Raw genomic sequence first — 24,046 nt, forward strand, 5'->3', positions numbered from 1 at the left:
TCTAATTTGTGACATATGCTGTGTCTCATTTCCCTCGCCTCCACCCCTCTCCCCCTTGTCTTTTTCAACTCCGAAGTCCTTCATTCCTCAGCTGCTTAGTTTGTGTGTGCAGTGTCTTGTTGCAGTTGCCAAAGCCTTGCCTCCTGACTATGTGGAGCCTGGCTGTTTGTCTCAAGTGGACAGAATAACCTCGGTGGACACGGACGGATATTTTGAGCCGCATCCTGTAGATACATCAAAGTATGAAACTTCGCAGACGTAGTCATCCTTCAGTGACAACAATCATCCAGCCGATTTTCATTTGCTTTGAGGAAAAGCCAACCTGATTAGATTGTGTGCTATTTCTCTCCTTGCACCAGTGTTTCTGTGCCTGAGCGACTGGACTTTGTAGTTAACAAGTACGCAGAGCACACTCATGAGAAGTGGTCTCTAGAAAAGGTAATATCCCAATAACTGATGCTTAGATCTGCATAACTTGGTGAAATAATAATAATAATAAAAGTTAGGGTGCTGATGAGGCAATTAGCCTGCCGTTTAGTGCTGCAAGGACTATTATTACATGTGTTTTATTCCCAACAGTTTGCCAGTGGCTGGGTGCACGGTGATCAGCTGTGTGAAAACGCCAAGGTCCACCCTCTCCTGAAGCCATACAGGGCTCTGGCTGAGAAGGTAGATTAAAGTCAGCTTTTAGTGTACGTCTACATTGAAAGCAGTGAACTGAACCATCCGAAAGGGACCGGCATAGAATGTGCAGGTCCCTTGTCCATAGGTTTATGGACAATATAAAATATTAAACTGATCTGCTTCACTATTCAAATTACAACTGCAGTTACCACAAAAGATGCCATTTGAGGAGCCAGGGTTGCTTCAGTTTATGTACTTAAATGTTAAAATAATCGTGTTTTGTGGGGTTGTGAACACTAACAAAAGGGTTTCTGAATTCTTCATTTGTCTTTTCGTAAACAGGAGAAGGATTCATATCGCTGGGCCATCAAAGAGACAATAAAGAGCATGTTGGCCTTTGGATGGACCATAGAACGTACCAAAGAAGGAGATGCATTTGGCATTCTCGCCTGTGCCCGCAGGGTCTCTCAGGCCGGTCAGGTACGTCTCCTCACCAGATACTGATTTATTAGCTTTAAAGCTCCCTGCAGTGAGCATCAGCCAATCATTTCTTGTTTTTCTTAGCTCTCATTTGAAGGAGCATCCACCTTTAGCCCTAAACCTTTGGACATGAGCAGCATCACCTTATCATGGGAACAGTGTGTAAGTCCTGATGATATTATTTGCCCTGTAGGACCACCAAAATTTAAAAAGTACATCAGATTTGAATGACTTTGCAAGAAACAGCCTTTCTGATAAACCACAAAAATCTTACTGCCTTTAGGCAATGGCCGAACAGTTGGCTGAAAACTATCATAATGTCTGGGCCAAGACTAAGAAGTTGGAACTTGAGAGCAGAGGTAAGGAACCATAGGTGTAAATCGTCTCCATCTCTTTCAAAGTTTCAGTTCTTTGATTACATTTCCATTCTCAAAAGGGGGAGGCCATTCGATGCTGGTTCCATACGATGCTCTGACTGCCAAGGAGAAGACCAAGTTCAGAGAAAAAGCTCAGGAGATACTGAAGTTCCTTTTGCTCCATGGCTACACTGTGTGGAGGTAGGTACCAGCTTGATCAGCTATGATGAGGAAGAGTGTGATTTATGTGACCTGAACCTCCTGAACTGTGTGATTGCTCTTTTATGTAGCTGCTGTAATAGCTTGCATAGGTCACAAATGTCTCAACTCTTTCTTCTCCCAGTGAAACCCTGCTGTATAAAAATTAAGCAATGAACAAAGAATCAAAATTACCAAGTATGAAGTGAATTATATTAATTATAATATTGTTACATGGCAAATCCCCTACAGGGATCGAAAATCCATGGAAATTGACTTCCCTGCTACTGCAAACTGCTTTGGACACATTTTTCTCCAACGCATGCTGTATTACACCGAGGAGACTCAGGAGAACATGCTAAAGCTTGGTAATATGATATTTCATATTTTCATAAAGACTAAAAATTGATTTTAAAACCTAACAAGTTAGAAGACAGAAATAAAGGTTTTTAAGTGGCCATCCTGTTTGATTGTATGTAATTTTGAGTAAGCTGTATTGCTGCATCCTTTAGGTAAACCCTAAATCATTTATGAACACTCAGGGAATAGTCCCCTGACCACATACCAGGCACATTTGCTTCAGGCTATTCCTGATTTGTCAGATTATGTTTGTTACATCGTACATATGTATTCTTGCACTATATCTGGGAATTAAGGAAAACAAACAAACTAAATTCTACACACTGGTTAACAATCAATTAGAACAAAAAAAAATACTTAAGCATTATAATTGTTTTGTTTTTTCTCCAAATGATTGTGAAAGGAGAATCTATTGGCAAGTCATGTTTTAGTTATGTAAAACACAACAACAGTGAAGGGAAGTAGTTAAAAGTCTCACTATTCTCCACATCTTATACTTGCAAGTATTTAAATGAAATACAGTAGCAATACATTGTCACAATCACAGTCTCGCATCATCCAAGCTAAAAGTCCTTCTGGAGTTAGTTTTCATACAAACACAGAACTTCACTCTAAAAAGGTATTATCACGTTTATGCAACGTAAGTGGTGAATTGGAAGAAATTTAAAATACTGACAAACAAAACATACACAGCGACAGTGAAGTGCTCTTTTATTCATGCAACTCCAACTCAAATGGGAGTTACATGTAGGAGGAATGTTTGAAGAGTGGTTATTAATTTATGAAATAAACCGATCCAATAGCAGAGGTGTGATGCTGCTTACCTGGAGAGAGGTATTGATCAAAACCATTTGAAATGATTATGAAAAGATCTGGAATTCTGGAAAGCAAATTAAAGTGTATATAAGTTAGGAATGACTCAAATGTTCTGTACTAAGCTGTATATATTCCCACAATCAATCTATTTTAGTCTGATTGTGGACTAATTTATCCTAATGTTTATTTCCAGAGGTGATTCAAGCCAGAGGACAGATGCCTAAAGGAGAAAGGGCTCAAGATCAGCAGCCAATTATTTTTTTTCAGAAGGTTTGCTTTATCTCAATTACATATCTCAACACTGCTGATTTTTACCGCACGATAGGAAGCCTCTGATGTTGAATTAGCCCACTTCCAATTTAATTTTTCCACCGGCCTTTTGTTTGTCCTTATTAGCCTTTTTTTTTTTTTTTTTTTTCTCATTTCACTTATGACATCTAATTAGTTTTGTTAGATGGTCGCCATGGGCAACCCCTGTAAGTCAAACCCTTAGTGGCTGTGCAATTTATTTAACCATTTTGGAAATCCATGTGGGCGTTCTGATTGCCATCAGGACATAGATTAAAGCCTCCCACACTGCTCTGCCTCCAAGGAGGCAGCAGTAAAACGGGTTTGTTTTTCATTGTTGGGACCCCCTGAGTCAGACCCAGTCAGCCAAGACTGTGAACGGTCACGCTTCTCATATTTACGCCGGTCCTCCAGCCATACCAACCTGTCACACGCATGCAGTCCAGTCAGCAGGAAAGCCTAATGCTAGCAGGTTGTCTGTGGAGAAATGTTAAGCACTTCAAGCATATTACTGCATAAAGGGGGACGATGAAGTGGGAGTCACTTTATGAATCCACATGTATTAAATAAATCACTACTTTATGTATTTCCTTGCTGGTCTTATAGGTTAATTGTTAGTATTTTGAATTCTTATTCCAATTGGACATTTGTGAATTATATCTCACGGTTGGGTTTATATCAGAACATCACAAATTTTGCCAAGACAAGTGGTCAGTTGTGATTGAGGATTTTTATTGCAACAAAACGCATGTGTTATTTTTTTTTCCAGCTTGCTTGGGGCCTGTTTGTATTTTTAGACCCTGTTTTAATTACAAAAATTCTATAAAGAGCTTATGGACCCTGGTTTTGAGTTAAAAAATTGCTGAAAATGTCTCAATTGTACTATGTTGTATTTCTTGATTGTTTTCCAGTGCACAACTAACCAAAGAAATATATATATTTCTGTTTATATGACATATAGTGAATAATGAAGTAAGTATTTGTTGTTACTCTGCATTTCCACAGGTCGTTCTTCCACTATTGGAGCAGTATGTAAAAAGCCACCGTCTGTATTTTTTGTCCTCTTCTCTGAAGTCAAGTGAAAACAGAAGTCATGCCTCCAAAAGGGAAAAGGAGATGGTTCTGTGGTATGCAGAACTGGCATCTAAAAACAAAATCATTTGTTCATTTATTCTGTGAACATCTTTTATAGAACACTATTTACACCTACAATTTGCCCAACTTATTTAATGTCTTGTACCATATCAATTTTTTTCTGTATGTTTCTCACATCCAGTCTCTTCTGTAAGATTGCTGCTTTGGTAAGACACAGAATCTCACTAATTGGTAAGAAGCAACAGTTGTTGAGACACTCGCTTGTTACATGTCGTCTGTTTTTGTGTGCTTGATATGCTCTGCCTTCCTGACGCTTGGATCGCGTAGAGCCATTGGACTTTTGTATGAGTTCTGTAGCTGTATCTGTTTTTGTTTCTGCTTTTACGTCCATAAACTGCCTTATTGTGACATGATTTGAATGTCCTACCAGGAGACGAAGCCTCTGCTGTTACAAGCTGCCTCCGCATTCTGGCTCAGGCGCTTGATGCAAGGTAGCTAGATGGCACTACTGTCACACTGCCTTAAATTGATCTTCTCGTTCCGCCTTCAGTCTTTATTAGTGTTGCACCGCCATGTCTGAGGATAGGATGTCTGGCGTAATTGAGCCAGAGATACACTGATGCTATCTAATTGTGGTATATATCACTTTTATTGTCTGCAGAAAAAGAGTCTGGAGCATGATGTTGGAACAATTTTTGCTCGTCTCAGATTGTTATCATTAATGCTGATGAATAGATTTGCAGCTCTTTTAGTATTTTTACTTCGCAAGTGTGTGGAGTCTCAGATTAAGATGCTAATCACCTGTAACTGTTATGTTTACACATTCATACTTTCAAAGGTGAAAGTCACATTACATAGTCGTTGCACGGTGTGATGCATTTTAGGTGTGTATTTCCATTAACAGGGAAGGATAATTAAACGTTTTTAGAAAAATCACAATATTATGTAAGACCAATAAAAAACTTCTTTAGCACAGAAATTGTGGTCTGCTGAAATGTAATACCATGTAAAAGCACACACATTTTGGTTTGTCGTGAGCTCTAAACCACAATGATAAAAAAAATATTTCAATGTAAAAGCCTAAGATACATTTCTGCATGAATTGAGTCAATATATTAAGAGTTCACTCTCTTACTTGAATAAAGTGCCTTTCCAAAGGAATTTTAATGAAGTGATCTGCAGCAGTATTTGTCTAGAGATTAAAAAACCCAACAAACAAAATGTACCGTATTAATATGTCTGCTGGTCTTTTTTTTTTTTTTCTTTTCTAGAATATTGACGGCAGCAGCTTCGGAGTCCCTACAGACGTCTCTGCATTCATTTTTCGAAGCAGCCGCAGCAGATTTGGAGATGACTGTGGGGAAAATATCGGAGACCTTGCCTCACAGTAGAGGTCAGCTGTCTAAAGGAGTTGTCAACACTCTTAACTACACAACGTCCATCCTAATACCAACACTTACCTCCCTCTTCCATCATCTTGCCAATCAAAACTATGGAGTGGATGTTCTGGGTAAGAATTAGTCTTGATGATAAAGTGTTATATATATATATATATATATATATATATATATATATATATATATATATATATATATATATCATTATTAAATAAAATGTTTAGTCAAAAACAATCACTGCCAAATCTAGTTTAAACACACATTAGTGGTCCTTATGTCTTAACCCTGTTCTGTTTCTCAGCTGAATAACATCAGTAGTCTATGTATCTTTTTTTTTTACGTTTTCAAGTTTGTAGTTGTGTTCACAGAGTATTGGGAACATATTTTCTCATCTCTATAACACTTCACACTCACAAATCATTCATCACCTGAATCATGACTAGTTCACCGTTCCTGGTTGTTTTTGAGAAGAAGCTTCTCAGATCTCAGCATCACGTTGTCTTCCCAGTTGGTGGTATCCAGGTGTCGTGTTACAAGATTTTAAACAGCCTCTACTCTCTGGGGACCAGTAAAAGCTTCTACATGGAGGGGTAATATTTATTTTGTTTATCTATTCTGTGTTATTATTTTCCACATAAAGTGCCTTTGTGAATACATTCGCATATCTTGAACTTTTTGCGTCCACAAACTCTAATGTATTGCTTGGGGGATTTAATGTGATTGTGAAACACAAAAGTTTTGCATCTTGTGAAGTCTACATGTTTTAAAATGATTTTTAGAAGTAAAATTTAGAAAATTGTCATTTGTTTTCTGCTCACTTTACTCTAAAAATAATCCCGTGTGCAACCAGCTGCCTACCAAGGTGGCAAATTTTAAAATGGCCATTCATTCAATCTGTCAATCTGACTATTTTTTTTTTTTTTTTAAAAAGGGGGCCATAAAAAGCTTTTGTAGTTTGTAGGAATGTAATTAACATTTCCCTTATGTTGCCTTTGCCGTGTAGGCAGCGGTCAGCCGCAGGCGCCTGTGTAGCAGCTCTGACCGGAGCTTTTCCTGTATGCTTCCTGGAGCCAACTCTAGACCACAGCAATCCACATTCTATCTACAATGTCATGAGTCCCACTGAGATTAAAGGTAAACTGTGATCCTTTTTCTTCAGAGCTCTTTGTTTAATCTTCAGCTCCATTAAGAGCCCCACTCCTCCCATCAGATCAGGGACTGCCGGACCGGATGGAGAACGCGTGTCGCCCTCTTCCTTCACTGGGAGAGGCGCTGGAGAAAGTGGAGGAGCTGGCTGGTGCTGGTTCTGTAGCTCATCAGATGCAGTACATTCATGTGGCAGAGGTCACTTTGCCCATGTTGTGCAGCTATATTTCACACTGGTGTCGCTGGGGCCCTGAGGGCCACCCAGAGGGCCCTGTCCTCAGCTCTGTTGTTGCTCAGCATGCGAGCGACCTGATTGGCCACATCCTTCGCATCATCCACAACCATGTGGGCGCTAGCCAGGGTGACTGGATGAAGCAGCTTGCAGGTATATTGACACCGTGTGATAACCGTTTCCAAATCACCAGCTCCTGCTGTTGACAGCTGTCTCATGTTTTAGTTTTTTCGCAGCCGATCGTATGCAAAGCCGACAGCGAGCTGCTGAGAAGTCACTTTCTCCCCCTGATGGAGAAGCTGAAGAAACGGGCAGAGTGTGTCCAGTCAGAAGAGGAAGTGATGAAAGCGGAAGACTGCTGTACTTCTGAAGCAGAGCTGCAGATACAGGAGAAGTACAGAGTTCTGGTCCAGGATCTCTACGCCTTTTATCCTCTTCTCATCCAGTTTGTTGATTTTAATCGGTAAGGGATAAACTACAGGAAACTTTTTGGAATCAAATCTTGAAAGACTGATTTGTTTAAAAAAAAAAAAAAGACAGTTTAATGATAATTATTTATGTGGTGTTATTTTCATACATTTGGTAAAAAAAACTCTTCCAAATTTAGTTCCAACTGGGTTATATGCTTTTCCTTTTGAGTAAAAGGCTGAATTTTTACTTGACTAGCCATTGATTTATTGCTTATGTTGAATATATAAAGAGACATAATGCCTTAAACCACAGTACAAATTGTTATTTCAGGCCATGTTCAGCTTTACAGGAATAACTTCTGTGATGTTAATGCGTTTTGGTCGGTCTTGTTCCAGAGCCAGATGGCTGAAAGAGACGATCCCCGAGGCTGAGCAGCTGTTCAGCATGGTGGCAGAGGTCTTTGTATTCTGGGCCAAATCTCATGTAGGAAAGACACACAGCATCTTTTTTTTTTTTCTTTTTAGGATTCTGCCATGTCAGAAATGTGCGTGTAAATCCTGTACCTCATAAATAGTGCTCATCCGTCATCATCTTATGTTTTTTCTGCAACAGCATTTCAAATGGGAAGAGCAGAGTTACGTGGTCCAGAATCGAATCAACAATTTGGCTTTTTTGCTCTCCAGTAACAACCTGCTGGAGGTCAGCTATGTTTACGATAAGACTGTTTGGTTATGCATGTGCTTTTATGCAACACCAGAATTTGTCCACCTGTCTTATACCAGTTGAGTGCCTTTAGTGCAAAACTGAAACGTATGTGTTCTCTTTGCATGACGTTCAGTTTGACCATAAAAACAAAGGGATGAAGAGGAAGGGGGATCGTTACTCTGCACACACTTCTCTCATAGTGGCTGCCATAAAGAAGATGGTGCCTGTGGGACTCAGAGTTTGTTTTCCATGTGACCAGAACCTTATCATGTTGGTGAAGAACTGCTATTCTCAGGTAAATTATAAATACGGACAGTTTCAGCAAGTTTTCATGTGTTAGAAATGTTTTGTGTTCAGATGTAATTCTTTGCATGAGATGTTTAACCTTTTTCTTTACAGAATAACCTGGAAGATGAGATTCGGGAGCAAATTTTGAGATACCTCAAGCATTTTTTTGGTCAGGTATTGACTTTCTGTAACTATTTGTGTACATTAAATGCCATACATTACCTAACAATTTGCTTTCTTGACCATAAGTCTCTTAAAAAGAGATTTCAATCTCAAGGGACTATCTAGTCCAAATAGATACTTATTATTCCAGATAAGGAATTAAATAAATCAGTTAAACATTTATCCTGGCAAAGTTATAAATAGCTGAAGTTTCAATGTCATTTTTTCCTGTAGATCCAATTTCTATTCCGTTTCAGAATAATTAACACATTTGTATGTATTACGATATAACTCTCTATGCCCTTTAGCACAATGTGTAATGTTTACACAGCATTAGTAAAGCAGTATGTTACAAAATTTAGCACTTAATTTTTGCAACAAGTTTGTGACATATGAAACAGAAAACCTCTCTCATAAGTTTTAATATCCAAAGTCATCATTTTAATAATCTCTACCAGTGAATCATTGTGTGGCAGAGACATGAACATGATGAGCTCACTACTCTGTACAATATACAAGACATTGTTTCCACATCTATGAGTCAGTAATAAACATGTTTATTCATAAACCAGCGATGGGAAAAATATGCCTTCTAATTTTGGCTCCCAAACTCTTTTGAGCGGAAACGTAGCGAATATTTTTTTTGTATTTTTCTTGGTTTATAAAGTTTGTTGGTTGAGTGAACACATCTGTTCTGCCGGGAATATTGAGAATTGCACATTTTCACTCCATAAATCAGGCTGCTGTTCTGAATCGTGTTCTGCCTTTTGTTTTTAGTCCACCAAACATCTCATTTGTTTTCTTTTTTGTGGTTGTTGTTTCTTAGGAAAAAAAAAGTGCATGCTAATTCAATATTAAATTTGAATAAATCCATAAACAGAAGCCTTCTGTTCGGAACAAAAGACTTAAATGAATCAATCTTGTTTCGCTTCACAGGCATCAAACAGCGTCAGCCGTGGGATTCTGTCTGCTGATCTCCCAGCACAGCTTGAGGCCCCAGCTGACACACAAAGGACGGTGGACAGGGTTCTACAAATAGCTCGGGTGCTTTATTACCTGGATCAGGTGAGCTTTTAGATTCTACAAAAAAAAAAGAAAAAGAAAAAATGATTAAGACTCTGAGCGGAGCTTTCTTCCTTTGCCTCCTTGGCCTCTGTAAATACAGTGACATTGAATGCATCCACTCTTCTCAATCATTAAACTCTGCACAGACAATTGTGTGTGTTCAGTGAAGTGGAGTAAGGTGAGATGAAGGTAGGTGAAAATGTTGTTTACCTCGTCGTTCGACTCAGACAAGATGATTGTATTTTAGATTTGCAGTGTTTTGCCTTTTTAACTGCATTCTCTCAAAGTAAAAAAAAAATTTTAAATAGTTTTTTTTTAAAAGCTTTGTTGCTGTTTAAAACAGCCAAATAATGCCTAATAAATATTCTGACTTCAATGACAGACCTCTAAATATTCTTATAAACCCTAATTTTTCCAGATTATTACACTTGACAAAGCGCATGGATGATTACCAGATTTTACTTTGTTTAAACTTTTAAATATTGTATACTTTTCTCAGCTTGAAATAGTTTTTAAACTGCACACATTTTAAAGTTAACAGAGGTCTTTTCTAGCTACTAATTCACAGCAAAATGGCTCTGACCTGAACAGGGTTTTGCAGTGAGTTGAAGCAAAAAAAAAAAGCTACTAGGATGTTTTTTCCCACTAGGCCTGTCTTCCTCCGCTTTTTATTTGCTCATGCGTTAAATGCTTGAAATTCTGGAAGTTTACACTTTTTAATTGGCTGCATTTCTGTAAGTTGCCAACATGAGGATTCCAGTAGATTTTTTTTTTTCTTCTTACCAGCTTACATTGTTGCTTTAAGTTTGGGCAACTTTAGCTGTTCTTCTAGCAGTCAAGTCTTTATTTACTCATGAAAGACATCTTTGTCCTCTTAAACATTTACACTTTTGCCAGAACAGTTTTCAAATGATTTCCTTTAGACTAAATGCTATGCAAACCAGCTTGACCCTCTAAAATCTAGTTGCAACTCGTATTAGTAATTAACTGTAGTCAGCGATATTTTTTGGCAAAGCAACACATGAACAAAACAAAAAATTAAAGAGTAATTAAGATACATTTGCTTACAAAGCCATTCTCAAGGTTTTGAGACTCTGGTGAACCACCGTTAACGCCATTATCCAAAAACATGAACAACCGACTTAACAGAAGTACCCAGCGTCCATCAGGTAATAAATGAACACGGTGGGCATCATTATTCTACCTCACTATGATTCAACAATAATAAAAAAATAAAAAATAAAAAAAAATGGCAGCCTTATGAGAACGCCATGACCTGGTCCACTGCTGACCAAAAGGAACAGAAAGACCCCTCTATCATTTGGTAAAATTAATTTTGATAATACCCAAAAATGGAACGAAGCGTTTTTGAAAGGAGTGGATCCTGTGGGATATGCGACAAACACCAACTTTATTTCAGAAAAAGAGCATAATGCTGAAAACAGTAGAACAATACAAGACAATAAAACTGTCAAATATGGCAGGAGTAGTGTTGTGTTTGTGGCTGTGAATTTTTGTCTCTGGCAGAAAATTCTCCACACTTGGCTTCCAATCCTGCAGTGGGGAAAAACGTAAAACAATTCTATGAATAAAAGTCGTGCCAAATTTCCTTTATAGTGATTTAAAACACCTTATTTTCAGTTCTAACAAATGTTTGATGTCGGCTGCTGCTGCCAAGGGAGGCACAACCAGTTTTCACTTTTGAGAAGAATTTCACAAAACCAACCCTGCATAAAAACAGCATTTTGTGTTTTTACTCAGGCTGACTTTTTCTGATAACAAAAATGTGTTTAATGATTTTAAATGGTACAAAGTGTTTACAGCGGGACAATAAAGCAAATGCATAAAAAGTCTGTAAGGGAGCCAGGGGAGTATTTTTCTATTTTACAAATCACGCTTATTTGTAATTAAGATGCCTTTTTTTGTTGTTCGTTCTCTTTCTAGGTAGAGCATCCACAGAGGAGCAAAAAACCTGCTTGGAAAAATGTTTTATCCAAACGGAGGAAACGTGCGGTGGTGGCTTGCCTGAGGATGACTCCCCTCTACAATCTCCCACGGTAAGACCGAGGCCAAATAAGCAGTTTGATTAAAAATGTATAGTTATTTCCTAAAACATGTGCACAGATTTATTGTCTTTTATGAACAAATAAAGACAAGATAATAAACAAGCACAGATAGAAACAAAAACTCGACAACCAATGCCTTTTTTCTCTTTCTACCAATGTTTTTCCACTCTTTTTTTTTTTTTTTCCTTCAGGCACCGAGCTGTCAACCTTTTCCTGCAAGGCTACAACAGATCTTGGATATCAACCGAGGGAAATGACTTAGTAGAAATGCTTGTGGAGGATTTAGCTGTGAGTACAAGAGAAGCTGTGCAAACTTTTAAAAAAATTGTTTTAATTAAACAATTGTGTTTTTAAACAAGATCAGCACCAGGAATATCTTCATCTGGATTTTTCTGGTCCATGATACTGATCTGAGCAACCTTAGAAAAGACATTAGCTGATGCTGATCCCCAACCTGATATTTCATCCAAGACGCTGGCCGTATGCAGTAAAATATCACGCTACACCATATTAATTAAGATATTACACCCTGAGTGCATTTTCAGATTTATTCAGTTTATTCACTCAATTTAACAAGAGAGAGAGATGATATTGCAAGATGTAATCTCATCTGGCTTTGGATGTTGCTTTGGTAGTAATGAATAACTGCTCTTTGCACCATATTCAGCCAGCAGTTTAAAAAAAAGAAAAAAGGAAGTTTTTGGCAAATAGATATAATTTTGTATGACAGTCCTAAGTGACATAAAATATGAAAAGTTTAGTCTCATTTAATTTCATCCAGTTAGAAATGGTTTTGAGTTTTACACAAGTACTGTAAATGTCTTGTTTCTTCTCCTGTCTTGTTCCTGCTGAAATGTTTTCATTTATAGCACCGTTTCTGGTTTATTCTAGCAGTTTTCCATCTCTGCTTTGATTTAAATTGATAATTCAGCTGTTGCTATTGCTCTCCTGCTTCATTAACTTGGCACTTTGCTTCGGATCGCGTGAGCCATGTGATTTGAGCGTCAGGTTTGAAATAAGCTGACATTCTACATTTATAATTTGCATTTACTGTGCAAACGAACAATACAATTCACTACTGTGCATATCTGAAAAGGAAGAAACCTGGTGTGTTTATTTTCTAGTTTGCTGCGTTGAGCAGTGTGATATAATTTAAGAGCACACCCTAATTACTTTGCCCTCCCTCCTTGGACTGCAGAAGGGGCGAGTGACGAAACCGTGGGAAGGTGAGAAAGGGGAAGTAAAGGAGGTGGAAGAAGGCGCAAAGGCAATTGATCCTCTCCTCCAGCTCATTATGCTCTTCAGTCGAAGTGCGTTGACGGAAAGCAGGTGTGTCGTTGCAAAAGATCAGATGCGGTACAAGCTGCCTCTTTATTTTTTTTTCTGCTTAATAACATCTTATGGAATGTGAATACTGAAGTGGGATTATTGTTTAAGTGCTGATGCTTCCATAGCTCTGCACACACTTTTTCTTAAAGTCCTGTAATATTTGTGACTTTTGAAAATAATGTTTCTGATTCTGATATGTAATATGACTTGACATTCAAAATTCCTACATTTTACCTCAATCTGACATAAACAGTTTTTCCTCCTCTTTTTTCAGCAACCTTGATAATGACAACCTCTACAAAGATTATGCTGCTATTATGGCCAAGGTAACAGCCAAACATGTTTTAAGTGTTTGACACATGTGAATTAACTACGTCACTTAACTCTTAAAATATTACAAAAGTCTTATAATTTAAATTCTCAACATACAACAATATGACATTAAACATAATAGAAATAAAATAAAGATGTGCATGCATTTCTCTAAAGGCTAGTTTCTTTCCTGTAATTGGTGTGCTAGATTGCCTAATAAGGACAGAAACCATATATTATTATTTCTTTAATTCATTTAGACTGGTGGGTTCTCTAAGCACAGGCACAGATGCATCCAACTGTTGCATCATGTTTTTAATGGGCTTTAAGTTGGACTTTGATGTCTTTGTGGATGTCCCGTGAAGTGTGCAGCAAAAACACCTGTCAGAGAAGAGGTGCAATGGCTTGGTAAATAATTTATTGTTGACGTATTGTCTTTTCGATCTGGTCTTACATCATCGTCCACTTCGTCGGTTTGGTTTTTCCCAGAGCTGCCGCAGAGAGAGCCATGATGATGCGGAGCAGGAAGTAGAAAGCTTTGAAGTGAGTAAACTGGATCTCACTTTTAAAGCAAATATTTGCAATAGTTTGATGTATCAAAGCTGGAAAGAATGAAATCTTATATGAGAAAAATATGATGCATTTTTTTTTCTTAATAACAATGTGAACATTACAGGAGAAGGAGATGGAAAAGCAAAAGCTGTTGTACCAACAGGCCAGGCTGCATTGTCGTGGAGCCTCTGAAATGGTCCTGCAAGCCATTAGCGCCAGCAATGGTAGGGCATTATGAGCAACAAAATAAAATCAACTGTAAATATTTAGCTTATTGAATTGTTCAAGTATTTCCTCCTTGAGATAAGTTGATTAGATGGTATAAAATATGTGAAACTGCGGATGCATATTCTGTTTTTGGGTCACTTTAGGCACCATGGGATTCATGATTGGTCCTACTCTGAAATTAGGTATTGCTCTTCTTAATGGAGGGAATGCAACAGTTCAGCAGGTAAATGAAATGCTTGTTTGGTAAATATTCTTTTTTTAATCTTCAGTCTTGAGATTTACTTAGAATATGTTTGCTTACTGCCTGTTGGATGATTATATATTTTTAAAGCCTTCCGTTTCACACCCAGAGTTCAAAATAAACGTTTGATTTAGTGCACCTGTCGTTCACACGCCGACGGCAACAAATCTCATTTTCATGAGAAAGGATGATCTGTCACAGGATCTCAGTGTAGCCCTACTTGATCACTGATGAGCCTAATATTACTCTAATTACTTCTGCTTAATTAGATCCCGTCTTTGTTGGTTATGCTTTACAGAAAATGCTGGATTATCTGAGAGAGAAGCGCAATGTTGGCTTTTTTCAGAGCATGGCTGGACTCATGCGGTCATGTAGGTGAGTGACAGAAGAGAGAAGTGTTTAAAATCAGAAAGTGGTGATAGATTAACAGTTTGATAAAACGGTTAAAGTTGAAAGGCTTTACCTGACCCCCTTCTTTTGCGTTTGATTTTCTTCTACCCAGCGTTCTGGATTTGAATGCATTTGAGAGGCAGAACAAAGCAGAAGGATTAGGCATGGCCACGGATGAGAGCTCGGGTACTGTATTTAAATGGGAATACAAAAAAAAATAAATAATACATCCATTACTGTTAATCCATGTCATGGTGGAGGGGTCAGCTGAAATATGTCACAGTGTCCAATTTTTTAAAATATTTTTTTCACTTTTCAGTGTTATCAACATCTATTTTTCGAAAAGGCAACGCTGGCATGATTTTCCGATTTGCTATTTTTTACCTTCCTCTTCCAACGGTTCAGTATTTCAGATTTTGCTGCTATCTTTTCTTTCAAAGGAGAGAAGGTAATGCCCGACAAGGACCTGACTTGTGACCTCCTCCGTTTCCTGCAGCTGCTCTGCGAAGGACACAATTCAGGTTGTTCCTTCTTAATCATTATACAATCAAACACTGTCAAATTCTCATGTATGCTTGTCAATAATGCAAACCGAGGACCATAAAGCTAATTATTATGATACTTTTTGTATGCCTTAGATTTCCAGAACTATTTAAGAACTCAAACTGGGAACAACACCACCGTCAACATTGTTATATCAACGGTTGACTATTTACTAAGGGTACAGGTGAGTCCACTGTCACGACTTCTCTCATGTAATTCTGATTGATTAGATCCAACCACTTCAGGAACCTATAGAAGTCGATGCACAATGTTGTCAAAAAAGCTTCAGTCCAAATCGTCGAATGCAGGTGTTGCAATTTTGTATTGGTAATCATTTGGCCTCTTTGCTATTCAACTGCAGTATGAGTCTATTATAGTCTTAAATCAAAAGTACATATCAACAGACTGTGTGTCCTTTAACCCCTCTTTAATTACAGCTGATTCTTATCTTTTAAAAAACATATTTTCACAGGAATCGATCAGTGATTTCTACTGGTACTACTCAGGGAAAGACGTCATTGATCCTCTGGGTCAACACAACTTCTCCAAGGCCATTGAAGTTGCCAAACAGGTCTTCAACACACTCACCGAGTATATACAGGTTGGTCCTCTCAGCCTGCTTTCGATTGTGAATGTGTTAAATTAACTTGCCTAAACAATTACTTCAGCTTTGTGGCAAAACAACTGCACAACATGTTCCACAATGTAGCTGATGAATTATTTAGAGATGGCGTTTATTTGTTTCTCAGTTATGTTTGAACAAGTGTGTTTGAAAGAAACACTTGGAAATCCTTAATGCCTGATGGACTCTGTAATGTGAGGAATTAGTTATTAAGGGGCGCCTAATGTTTTTCACCATCTACGCTCTTTGTCTCATGTAAGTCTTGAATTGATATAGTTGCGATTTATTAACTCAGTTTGGGATGAACTATAAATAAGAATGCAAGTGAAAGTAAAATTTGAGAGATGCTATTTTTAGTTTTGCAACTTTATGCCATAATTTCTGCCTTCTGCAGTATTTGTACTGCCTGTGCATTTTTTGTGTCCATCCAGGGTCCGTGTATTGGGAACCAGCAGAGTCTGGCTCACAGTCGTCTGTGGGATGCTGTCGTGGGATTCCTCCATGTCTTTGCTCACATGCAGATGAAGCTCTCTCAGGTATGGCAGCGTTACAGTTTCATTTCAGTAGTTATTGTATCTTGGGAAAAACGTATTAGATTGAATACTTCTTAGATTCTGTAAAACTAAAATATAATTTTCAAATTAGGCTAACTCGGCTACATGTCGGGTCAACACTTCTACCAACTTTTAGAAGATATTATGCAAATGTCTTGTAAACTTATTTTGTCTCTGTGCAGGATTCAAGGCAGATAAAACTCCTAAAGGAACTCATGGACTTACTGAAGGACATGGTTGTGTTCCTCCTTTCCATGTTAGAAGGTAAATAATTGGCAAGGCTTTGCAGTTAATAGCAACCAATGAATAATTACACAAAATTCATGTAAAAAGTGATTCTTTGAATAATTGAGTTTTGTTTTTTGTCATACCGATGTAAGAGTCTTTGTGTAATGAGGCTTTCACGTTTTTTTATGAATGAGAAGAACTTATTCTTAAAAAAAACCCTTTTGAATTAAACTTTCTTTTTAACATTTTGTCACATTGTAACCCCAAACTTAACATTATTTCATTTTGTCTGATAGACCAACACAAAGCATTTGCATTTTGCGTCTGTAACAACATTGCACATCTACACATGAACATGTTTGACTGGTTTGTACTGCACAATATCTCAAGCTCAGTCAAACTGGATGTAGAGAGAACTGTAACTCCATCTTCCCTTTAACTCCGACCAGATTTCTTGTTCCTGTTGAATAAAATAATTCCCATGGCATGAAGCTGCCGCAACTTTTAATTTCACTGTGCGGATGCTGCGTTTAGGACAATTTGTAGTGTTTTACACCATAGGTCACATTTTGTATGCAGTTGAAAAAGTCCAATACAGGTGACATACTGTGTGTGTCATCTATATGGCTTGTGGCAAACAAATCCTTCTGGCTTTCTTGTTGCCTCTCTTCCATAAAGGCCAGATTTGTGGAATGCATGACTAATAGATATCATATTGATATATCCTCCCACATGAGATGGGGATCTCTGCAGCTGCTTCAGAGTTACCATTGGATACTTACTCATCTGATTAACACTCTCTTTGCCTGGCCTGTCCATTTAGGTGGACAGTCAAGTGTGGATAAGCTTGCAAGAGTGACTTTTTCTTTTCTTTTTTGTTCAACAATGTTCTCCATCAGCCCTTCATAGAACAACTATTTATCGTGAAAATATATATAATACACTCTTAATAGGTATTGCTATTTGGGAGCATCAGAGTAAATACAGATGAACACATGTCACAGTTTAAAAATAAGCTGTTTGTATTTGTCCTTGCAGTTCACAGCTATACTACAGTTGTACTACTTTATGTTGATGTAGCACAGGGATGTGCAGCCTTTCATATCAAAACAATGAAACAGTTCTGAATGGAAGATGGCTGGAAAAAAGGAAGTTGGAAAAAAGACAACAAACATTTGCAGTAGGTCTTAGACTCTGCACCCATCATCAGATCATCTACATGCATTTTTCTTTGTTGCAGGCAATGTTATCAATGGAACAATTGGGAAGCAGATGGTGGATATGTTGGTGGAATCATCAAGCAATGTGGAAATGGTCCTCAAGTTTTTCGATATGTTCCTCAAACTAAAAGACCTGACTTCATCTGAGGGCTTCAGAGAGTACGACTCTGACTATAAGGGCAGTATATGCAGGAAGGACTTCCAGAAAGCCATGGAAAACTGCAAATACTTCTCACAAGCCGAGATCCACTTCCTGCTCTCTTGCATTGAAACAAATGACGGCGAAATCTTGGAATACCAAACGTTTGTGGATCGCTTCCACGATCCGGCGAAAGACATCGGCTTCAGCATCGCTGTTCTCCTCACCAATTTGTCGGAGCACATGCCCAAAGAGTCCAGACTGAAGACATTCACGGAGCTCGCAGAATGCGCCCTGACCTACTTTCAGCCCAGTCTTGGACGCATTGAGATTCTTGGCAGCGGGAAGCGCTTTGAACGGGTCTACTTTGAGATCAGTGAATACAGTCGCACGCAGTGGGAGAAGCCACAGGTGAAGGAATCCAAGAGGCAGTTCATCTTTGATGTGGTCAATAAGGGAGGAGACAAAGAGAAAATGGAGATGTTCATCAACTTCTGTGAGGACACCATATTTGAGATGCAACTTGCAGCCCAGATATCCGGATCCAACTCTGGAGAGAAGTGCAACGGGAAAACAGAGGTGGAGACGAGAGAGCTTGAAGAATATTCGCCCCCAGATTACAAGAGGTGGACTTTGATCTACTATTGGTGGCTGATGTTGACTTGTGCCCTCTCTGTGAAAAACCTGAAAACACTGATGAAGACGACGCCAAAGGATTTCCTCTTGGCAGCAGTTCGATTCATCAGATTCATTTGCGCGCTTCAGATCCGCTGCATTTCTGCCGTCATCTGCCGCATCATGTATTTGCTGTACATCACATTTGTCAACAGTGGTCTCATAGAGGCAGCAAAAAGAATGAAGGTGTCAGACTTGCTCGGGGGTATACTTGAGCCAACTCTTGATGAGGTCACGGAGGTGTCGAGCAATGTGGATCAACTGAGAAAGTACTCTGCTAGTTTCTCTTCCCAGAAAGAATTGAGGGAGATCGGGCAGATGGCTTCATTGACTTTTCCCAAGGAGGTGGACATATTGTCAGACATATTTGGTCTCAAGCTGAAGAAGGAGGGAGATCAGTACAGACTTGTAACGCAAGATCTCTCTGACAGTCTGACTGATCTGTTCAGTTCAACTTCCAGAACAATAATCGACACGGATGTTTGTGAGGAGCACCACACGTTGGTAGGAATTATTTGCTCATTTTCATTCATATTGAGCTCTCGCAGGATCACTTTGGTTTTCTGGAAATGTTTTTAGCCTAATTACCCTTACTGCTTTGGGATTTTGGTAATTAGGATATATGTTTTATTCAAGTGTAAATTTCCCTGACAGCAGTTTACAGACTACTTGGACAAAGAGAAAACACAAGATAAGAAAAAGGAGAACTTGCAGGAAAAAGAGTGAGTATCTCTCCTCCCCATCAAAAAATACAGCAGCTTTCAGAAATGGTCATTCCAGAAGCTTATTACACATTTTTATGTTCAAAAGTTGAGATATTATTTGGGGATTTTATGTGAAAGGCTTCTTTACTCTGACACCCATAAATTACTCAGTGTTACAAATTTTCAGAGCAGCTAAGTGATGGAATCATGCAGGTGTTTAACACTCCTGCAGTCTCAGCATGACACTCAGGAGGAGCGCAACAATTGTCATGGTCAGACAGCGAGGAAGTTGGGGAGGGGGATCGTCAGACCGTCAATTCCCGAAACCACAGACAAAAAAAATCTTGTAAAAGTGCACACAGGGTGAATGTGACCCCGCCAGACAGCACACAGAGTAAAAATCTTGTGGCATCTAAATGACCCCATCTATTAAAACTGCAGGAGAGTTAAGGTTTCCCAATGTCGACTAGTTATTTAATGAAATATTCAAAGAAACTATTCATACTTGAAGTCTGTTTTCCCTACATTTGCACAGGGGAAACATTTACATTTAGTCAACAGATAATCTGCCAACTAATTTCTGAAGTCATCTTAAAAGGTGAAAAAATAATATCCTTGACTGCTTCATTCAAAGCTTTGTTGCATTGTTCTGTTGTCACTAAGAATGTGACAATCAGATTATTTTGTGAAACGTAAAAGATAATCATTTTCACAAAGGCAAATACTGTCTATTTATTCAAGTAGCACCATTTCTATTTAAAAAGAACAGCTAAAAGAAGTGAAATGGCAAAGTAACTAAGACTCTCATAGTCTGCTCACACTATAAACAAACTATAAATAATAATTTGGATCTCTTCAGGAGCCCCAATCAAAGTCCAATCCTGAATCCAATGAAGAATCCGTGGCAAGACTTTCCAGATGTGGTTCAGAGACACTCTCCCTCCTTTCTGACTGAAAGGAGGGAGAAGTTATTTCTCAAGAAGAAAAATAAATGTTGGTCTCTAGATTTGAGACATGACAAAAAAAATTGCTAATTTTTATGTATCACTACTATTTCTGTAAAATTCCAATAACCCTTGGTAAAGTGCATAGGTTAAATGTGAATAAATATGTGCTTCTTTTAGCCTGAACAATCAATATGCCATTTTAAAAATGTATTACATTGTAACTGCTTTGAAGTAATAAGTCCTCAAACAGGTTAGTAATGATGCTTGATGAGCTTGCAGAATTAGGCTAAAAGTGATGGCATATTACCTCATAAAAGAAAAATAAATGGTTGGCGGAAATACCTATTTTCTTCCTATCCTAATTCCATAATGAAAAAAAAAGAAAACTAATAAAATAATATACTTTTGGACGTGTCCTTTATGTTTGGAATGTTTTCAGATGGAAGAAAACTGAAAAGGAGCGTAGGAATGCAAAAGAAGAGACAAAACACGGAGCCAAGAGAGGCTGTAATGGGTCAAAGGAACCACAGAGACAACATTCTGCTCTCTGGGAAACGATGAGCTCACATAGCAAGAGTCTTCTGGTAATGTGCAAGTACAGCAACACATGCTTACAAATTTAGCCATCAACATCCAGTCCAGTTTCTCAAGAACAGCAAACGTATATTAAGGCAGAATACATTTTTTTTCTCTATCCTTTTCCTCTAGAACTACTTTGCAAGAAATTTTTATAACATGCGTTTGCTGGCGTTGTTTGTTGCTTTTGCAATCAACTTCATCCTCCTGTTCTATAAGGTGAGGTGCAACCCTAGGGGAGGCTATTTCTTTCTCAGATATTGCACGTCAGAGATAATTTTACAGTGCATGACATAACTGTAGATGAGTTTCATTTATTTTTATAATTTAATTTTCCAGGTAGCATTTTTGCCTGCATCCAAAGAAGAACAGGCGACTACATCGGCATATGGAAAAGAACAGCTCTCTGCCACGACAAACGCCAGCAATGGCAGAGTTTATTTTGTGCTTGAAGAAAGCAGTGGTTACATGGAGCTGTGTCTCCATTTCCTTTCCATCGCACACACAATCATCTCATTCTGCTGCATTATTGGTTACTACTGCCTCAAGGTACACCTGTTCAATAACGTTCTCCTGCTGCTGCTTAATGAACTGTTTTCACTTTTTAAAGGTGTCTTCCTTTCGGCATATATGAGTGGACATTTGGTGCATTTTAAAATTGTAGACCGTCTCGAGATTGAAACATTCTGTCATGGAGGAAAAATGCCAGATCTTGTGTGAAAAATAAACCAGCACGACTTTCTTTCTGTTCACAAATAAAAGTAGGAAATTGGAAGTATTGTTTTACCGTTATCTCCTGAAAATTGATTTCATTTGAGAACTGATGACAAAGTTGCTGATTTTTTTTTTTTTTTTAATTTTTTACAATGACAATAACCACAACATATTCTGCAAAACATATTTGGCCACTTGCTTTTGCACACACATGACCTTTAATGACGTCTTTTCATTTTTAAGGAAAATACTTTAATATGCTGTTGCGATGCGACAGCTCGGCTCATTTTCTCTGTTCTAACTCATCTCAAAGGTGCTCTATAAGGTTGGACTTATTACCTTGGTTAAGCAAAACTCTTGAAAATAAAGCGCTACTCTGCAAAATTAGATCTCACAGTTGGATTTAGAATCGGTGCATCAAACTTTGTTGACTTTATTTTTTGCAGGGAGGATATTTCACAACTTGCTGCACAGGTCACCTCTTCTCACGATACCATGCTGGAAATCCCAGATGTTCTGACTGTGACTCATTTTTAACAAGCTTTCCTAGAAGCAGCTTGCATGCCTAGGTGCTGAATGTTATACACACACCTAAATTCCACCATTGAGATGCGTGATCCAATACTTATAAAACTGGGAAGTGCAAATATAATAAAGAAAAATATTTTATTTGCTTGTGGCAGCTATATAAAAAAGATAGCGTGAGAAAATAGTTCAAAGTGGAATGACCCAATATCCAAGCGTCAATATAGCAAATTAATATTTATTTATTTGAGAATGTAAGACCTGTAGCTATTTGTCAATCTGTCCTCCAAGAATATTATTTATTGTTTCTTTTTTTTCTCCTGTGTTGTAAATAGAAGCCCACCTTAGTTTGTTTCGTCTTTACATCATTTGTAGTTTTGATGAATTATTTGCAGAAAATCTGTTTCATGCAGACTAAAATGTGAGTATTTCAAACGAACTCAAAGCAGTTGATTTGGTTGAAAGGTGCCGTTGGTGATCTTCAAACGTGAAAAGGAGGTGGCCAGAAAACTGGAGTTTGACGGACTGTACGTGACTCGGCAGCCTCCTGAGGAAGACGTTAAAGGGCAATGGGACCGCCTGGTCATCAACACTCTGCAAGTTCATGTCTTTATTTAATAATGGCAGATTAACATCTGATATTGTCTAATAAAATAATCAATAATTCATCATGCAACATCTTGATATGGCAAAACTATTTCTGTTTCTTTTCAGATCATTTCCAAGTAATTACTGGGATAAATTTGTGAAAAGGAAGGTAAGATCTTCCAAGTGGATTCCTTCAGTACCGACAATCAAATCAGAATTTTAATCTAAAAGTGTCCGAGCATGTGTGTAATTATATGCAGATTTCATGCAGTGATGGTGCACTAAGGCATCAACTGATCTGTGATGAAAAATTTAATGGCAGCTGTAATTATTCCACTGTCAAATACATATAATTTTATCATCTTCAGAGACAGTTAAATACTTTGAACCTCCCATTTTAGATTACTACTTGTGCTGTAGAGAGAACTGTTCCACTGTTTTCAGCTTTTTCTATAAAAGTATTTTTTGCTCTTTTGTCTTGTAAACTGACTTCATTAATATACATTTTAATCCTCTGTAATTTAATGTAGGAAAACAGAAAATTGGATTTCTTGAAATAAATCAGAAAGCAATCTGCGATAGCTTTTAAAATCCCAAATATGTTTTTGATATCCCAAAGTGGCAGCCGTCTGTGGCCATACCTAAATTCTTTTAAAAGTTCACCATGCAACACATAATAAGATTTAAAAAACGTTATTTGCGATAATGGATGCTTAGCAATCCTAGTTCATTTTAAAGATCATTGATCTCAACCTTTTAAAAGCAGAATAAAGATTTGAAATTTTACCTTCAACTGTTAGTCAAACCAAATATTGGCATTTACCTGACTCCGTACCTGACTCGGGTATGGTAGTCCTGCAAGCAGGAGTGGGACAAAGAAGCTTTTACATTAAAGAAATGTATAAACTTATGAATCTGAAAAATTTGGTTTAGAAAATGGAAAGAATTTTAATTATCCTTGCTCACCTAAAATATGAAATGTTTGGCCTGATTTCAGGTCAGTGTGAAAAAAAGCGTGTGTTTTTTATTTTTACTGTACTTCTTGCACTAAATTGGTGTTTATGCATTTGTAAAACATGGTTTGCAGAATATCCATACAAGACTGCCAGGAACAAAACTTTATTTTTTTCTGAGTTACAAAAATATGGCTTTTGTCATCTACTTTACACTGAGTTATAATTCCTGAATGTTGTTCTGTACCACTGTTAACGTTTTTGATGAGATTACATATAAGATATTTTCTAAAATCTGTCTAAACATTGCCAAGTAA

General features: G+C 37.8%; 1 protein-coding gene across 1 annotated transcript in view; it reads left to right on the plus strand.

Moving 5' to 3' along the window:
• The window catches only part of ryr2b (ryanodine receptor 2b (cardiac)), a 70,307-nt gene that overhangs the window by 35,074 nt on the left and 11,187 nt on the right, over positions 1-24,046 (plus strand). The window contains exons 53-95 of the mRNA XM_088013442.1: positions 77-240; positions 360-438; positions 580-669; positions 967-1,104; positions 1,189-1,266; positions 1,388-1,463; positions 1,541-1,661; positions 1,911-2,026; positions 3,028-3,104; positions 4,128-4,249; positions 4,399-4,448; positions 4,648-4,708; positions 5,489-5,727; positions 6,123-6,204; positions 6,618-6,748; positions 6,825-7,145; positions 7,218-7,455; positions 7,799-7,886; positions 8,016-8,102; positions 8,242-8,403; positions 8,508-8,570; positions 9,495-9,623; positions 11,568-11,680; positions 11,881-11,977; positions 12,888-13,018; positions 13,293-13,344; positions 13,820-13,873; positions 14,007-14,106; positions 14,254-14,333; positions 14,650-14,726; positions 14,854-14,927; positions 15,182-15,262; positions 15,380-15,468; positions 15,757-15,885; positions 16,338-16,442; positions 16,643-16,724; positions 17,929-19,226; positions 19,377-19,444; positions 20,813-20,957; positions 21,082-21,168; positions 21,289-21,498; positions 22,654-22,784; positions 22,903-22,945. Of these exons, the coding sequence (XP_087869568.1) occupies positions 77-240; positions 360-438; positions 580-669; positions 967-1,104; positions 1,189-1,266; positions 1,388-1,463; positions 1,541-1,661; positions 1,911-2,026; positions 3,028-3,104; positions 4,128-4,249; positions 4,399-4,448; positions 4,648-4,708; positions 5,489-5,727; positions 6,123-6,204; positions 6,618-6,748; positions 6,825-7,145; positions 7,218-7,455; positions 7,799-7,886; positions 8,016-8,102; positions 8,242-8,403; positions 8,508-8,570; positions 9,495-9,623; positions 11,568-11,680; positions 11,881-11,977; positions 12,888-13,018; positions 13,293-13,344; positions 13,820-13,873; positions 14,007-14,106; positions 14,254-14,333; positions 14,650-14,726; positions 14,854-14,927; positions 15,182-15,262; positions 15,380-15,468; positions 15,757-15,885; positions 16,338-16,442; positions 16,643-16,724; positions 17,929-19,226; positions 19,377-19,444; positions 20,813-20,957; positions 21,082-21,168; positions 21,289-21,498; positions 22,654-22,784; positions 22,903-22,945 (5,958 nt within the window). The remainder of the gene's footprint in view (positions 1-76; positions 241-359; positions 439-579; positions 670-966; positions 1,105-1,188; positions 1,267-1,387; positions 1,464-1,540; positions 1,662-1,910; positions 2,027-3,027; positions 3,105-4,127; positions 4,250-4,398; positions 4,449-4,647; positions 4,709-5,488; positions 5,728-6,122; positions 6,205-6,617; positions 6,749-6,824; positions 7,146-7,217; positions 7,456-7,798; positions 7,887-8,015; positions 8,103-8,241; positions 8,404-8,507; positions 8,571-9,494; positions 9,624-11,567; positions 11,681-11,880; positions 11,978-12,887; positions 13,019-13,292; positions 13,345-13,819; positions 13,874-14,006; positions 14,107-14,253; positions 14,334-14,649; positions 14,727-14,853; positions 14,928-15,181; positions 15,263-15,379; positions 15,469-15,756; positions 15,886-16,337; positions 16,443-16,642; positions 16,725-17,928; positions 19,227-19,376; positions 19,445-20,812; positions 20,958-21,081; positions 21,169-21,288; positions 21,499-22,653; positions 22,785-22,902; positions 22,946-24,046) is intronic.

This window comes from Poecilia mexicana, unplaced genomic scaffold (assembly GCF_051168715.1).
Source record: "Poecilia mexicana isolate PSO_F unplaced genomic scaffold, ASM5116871v1 scaffold_15, whole genome shotgun sequence".
In the NCBI taxonomy this organism is placed as follows: domain Eukaryota; kingdom Metazoa; phylum Chordata; class Actinopteri; order Cyprinodontiformes; family Poeciliidae; genus Poecilia; species Poecilia mexicana.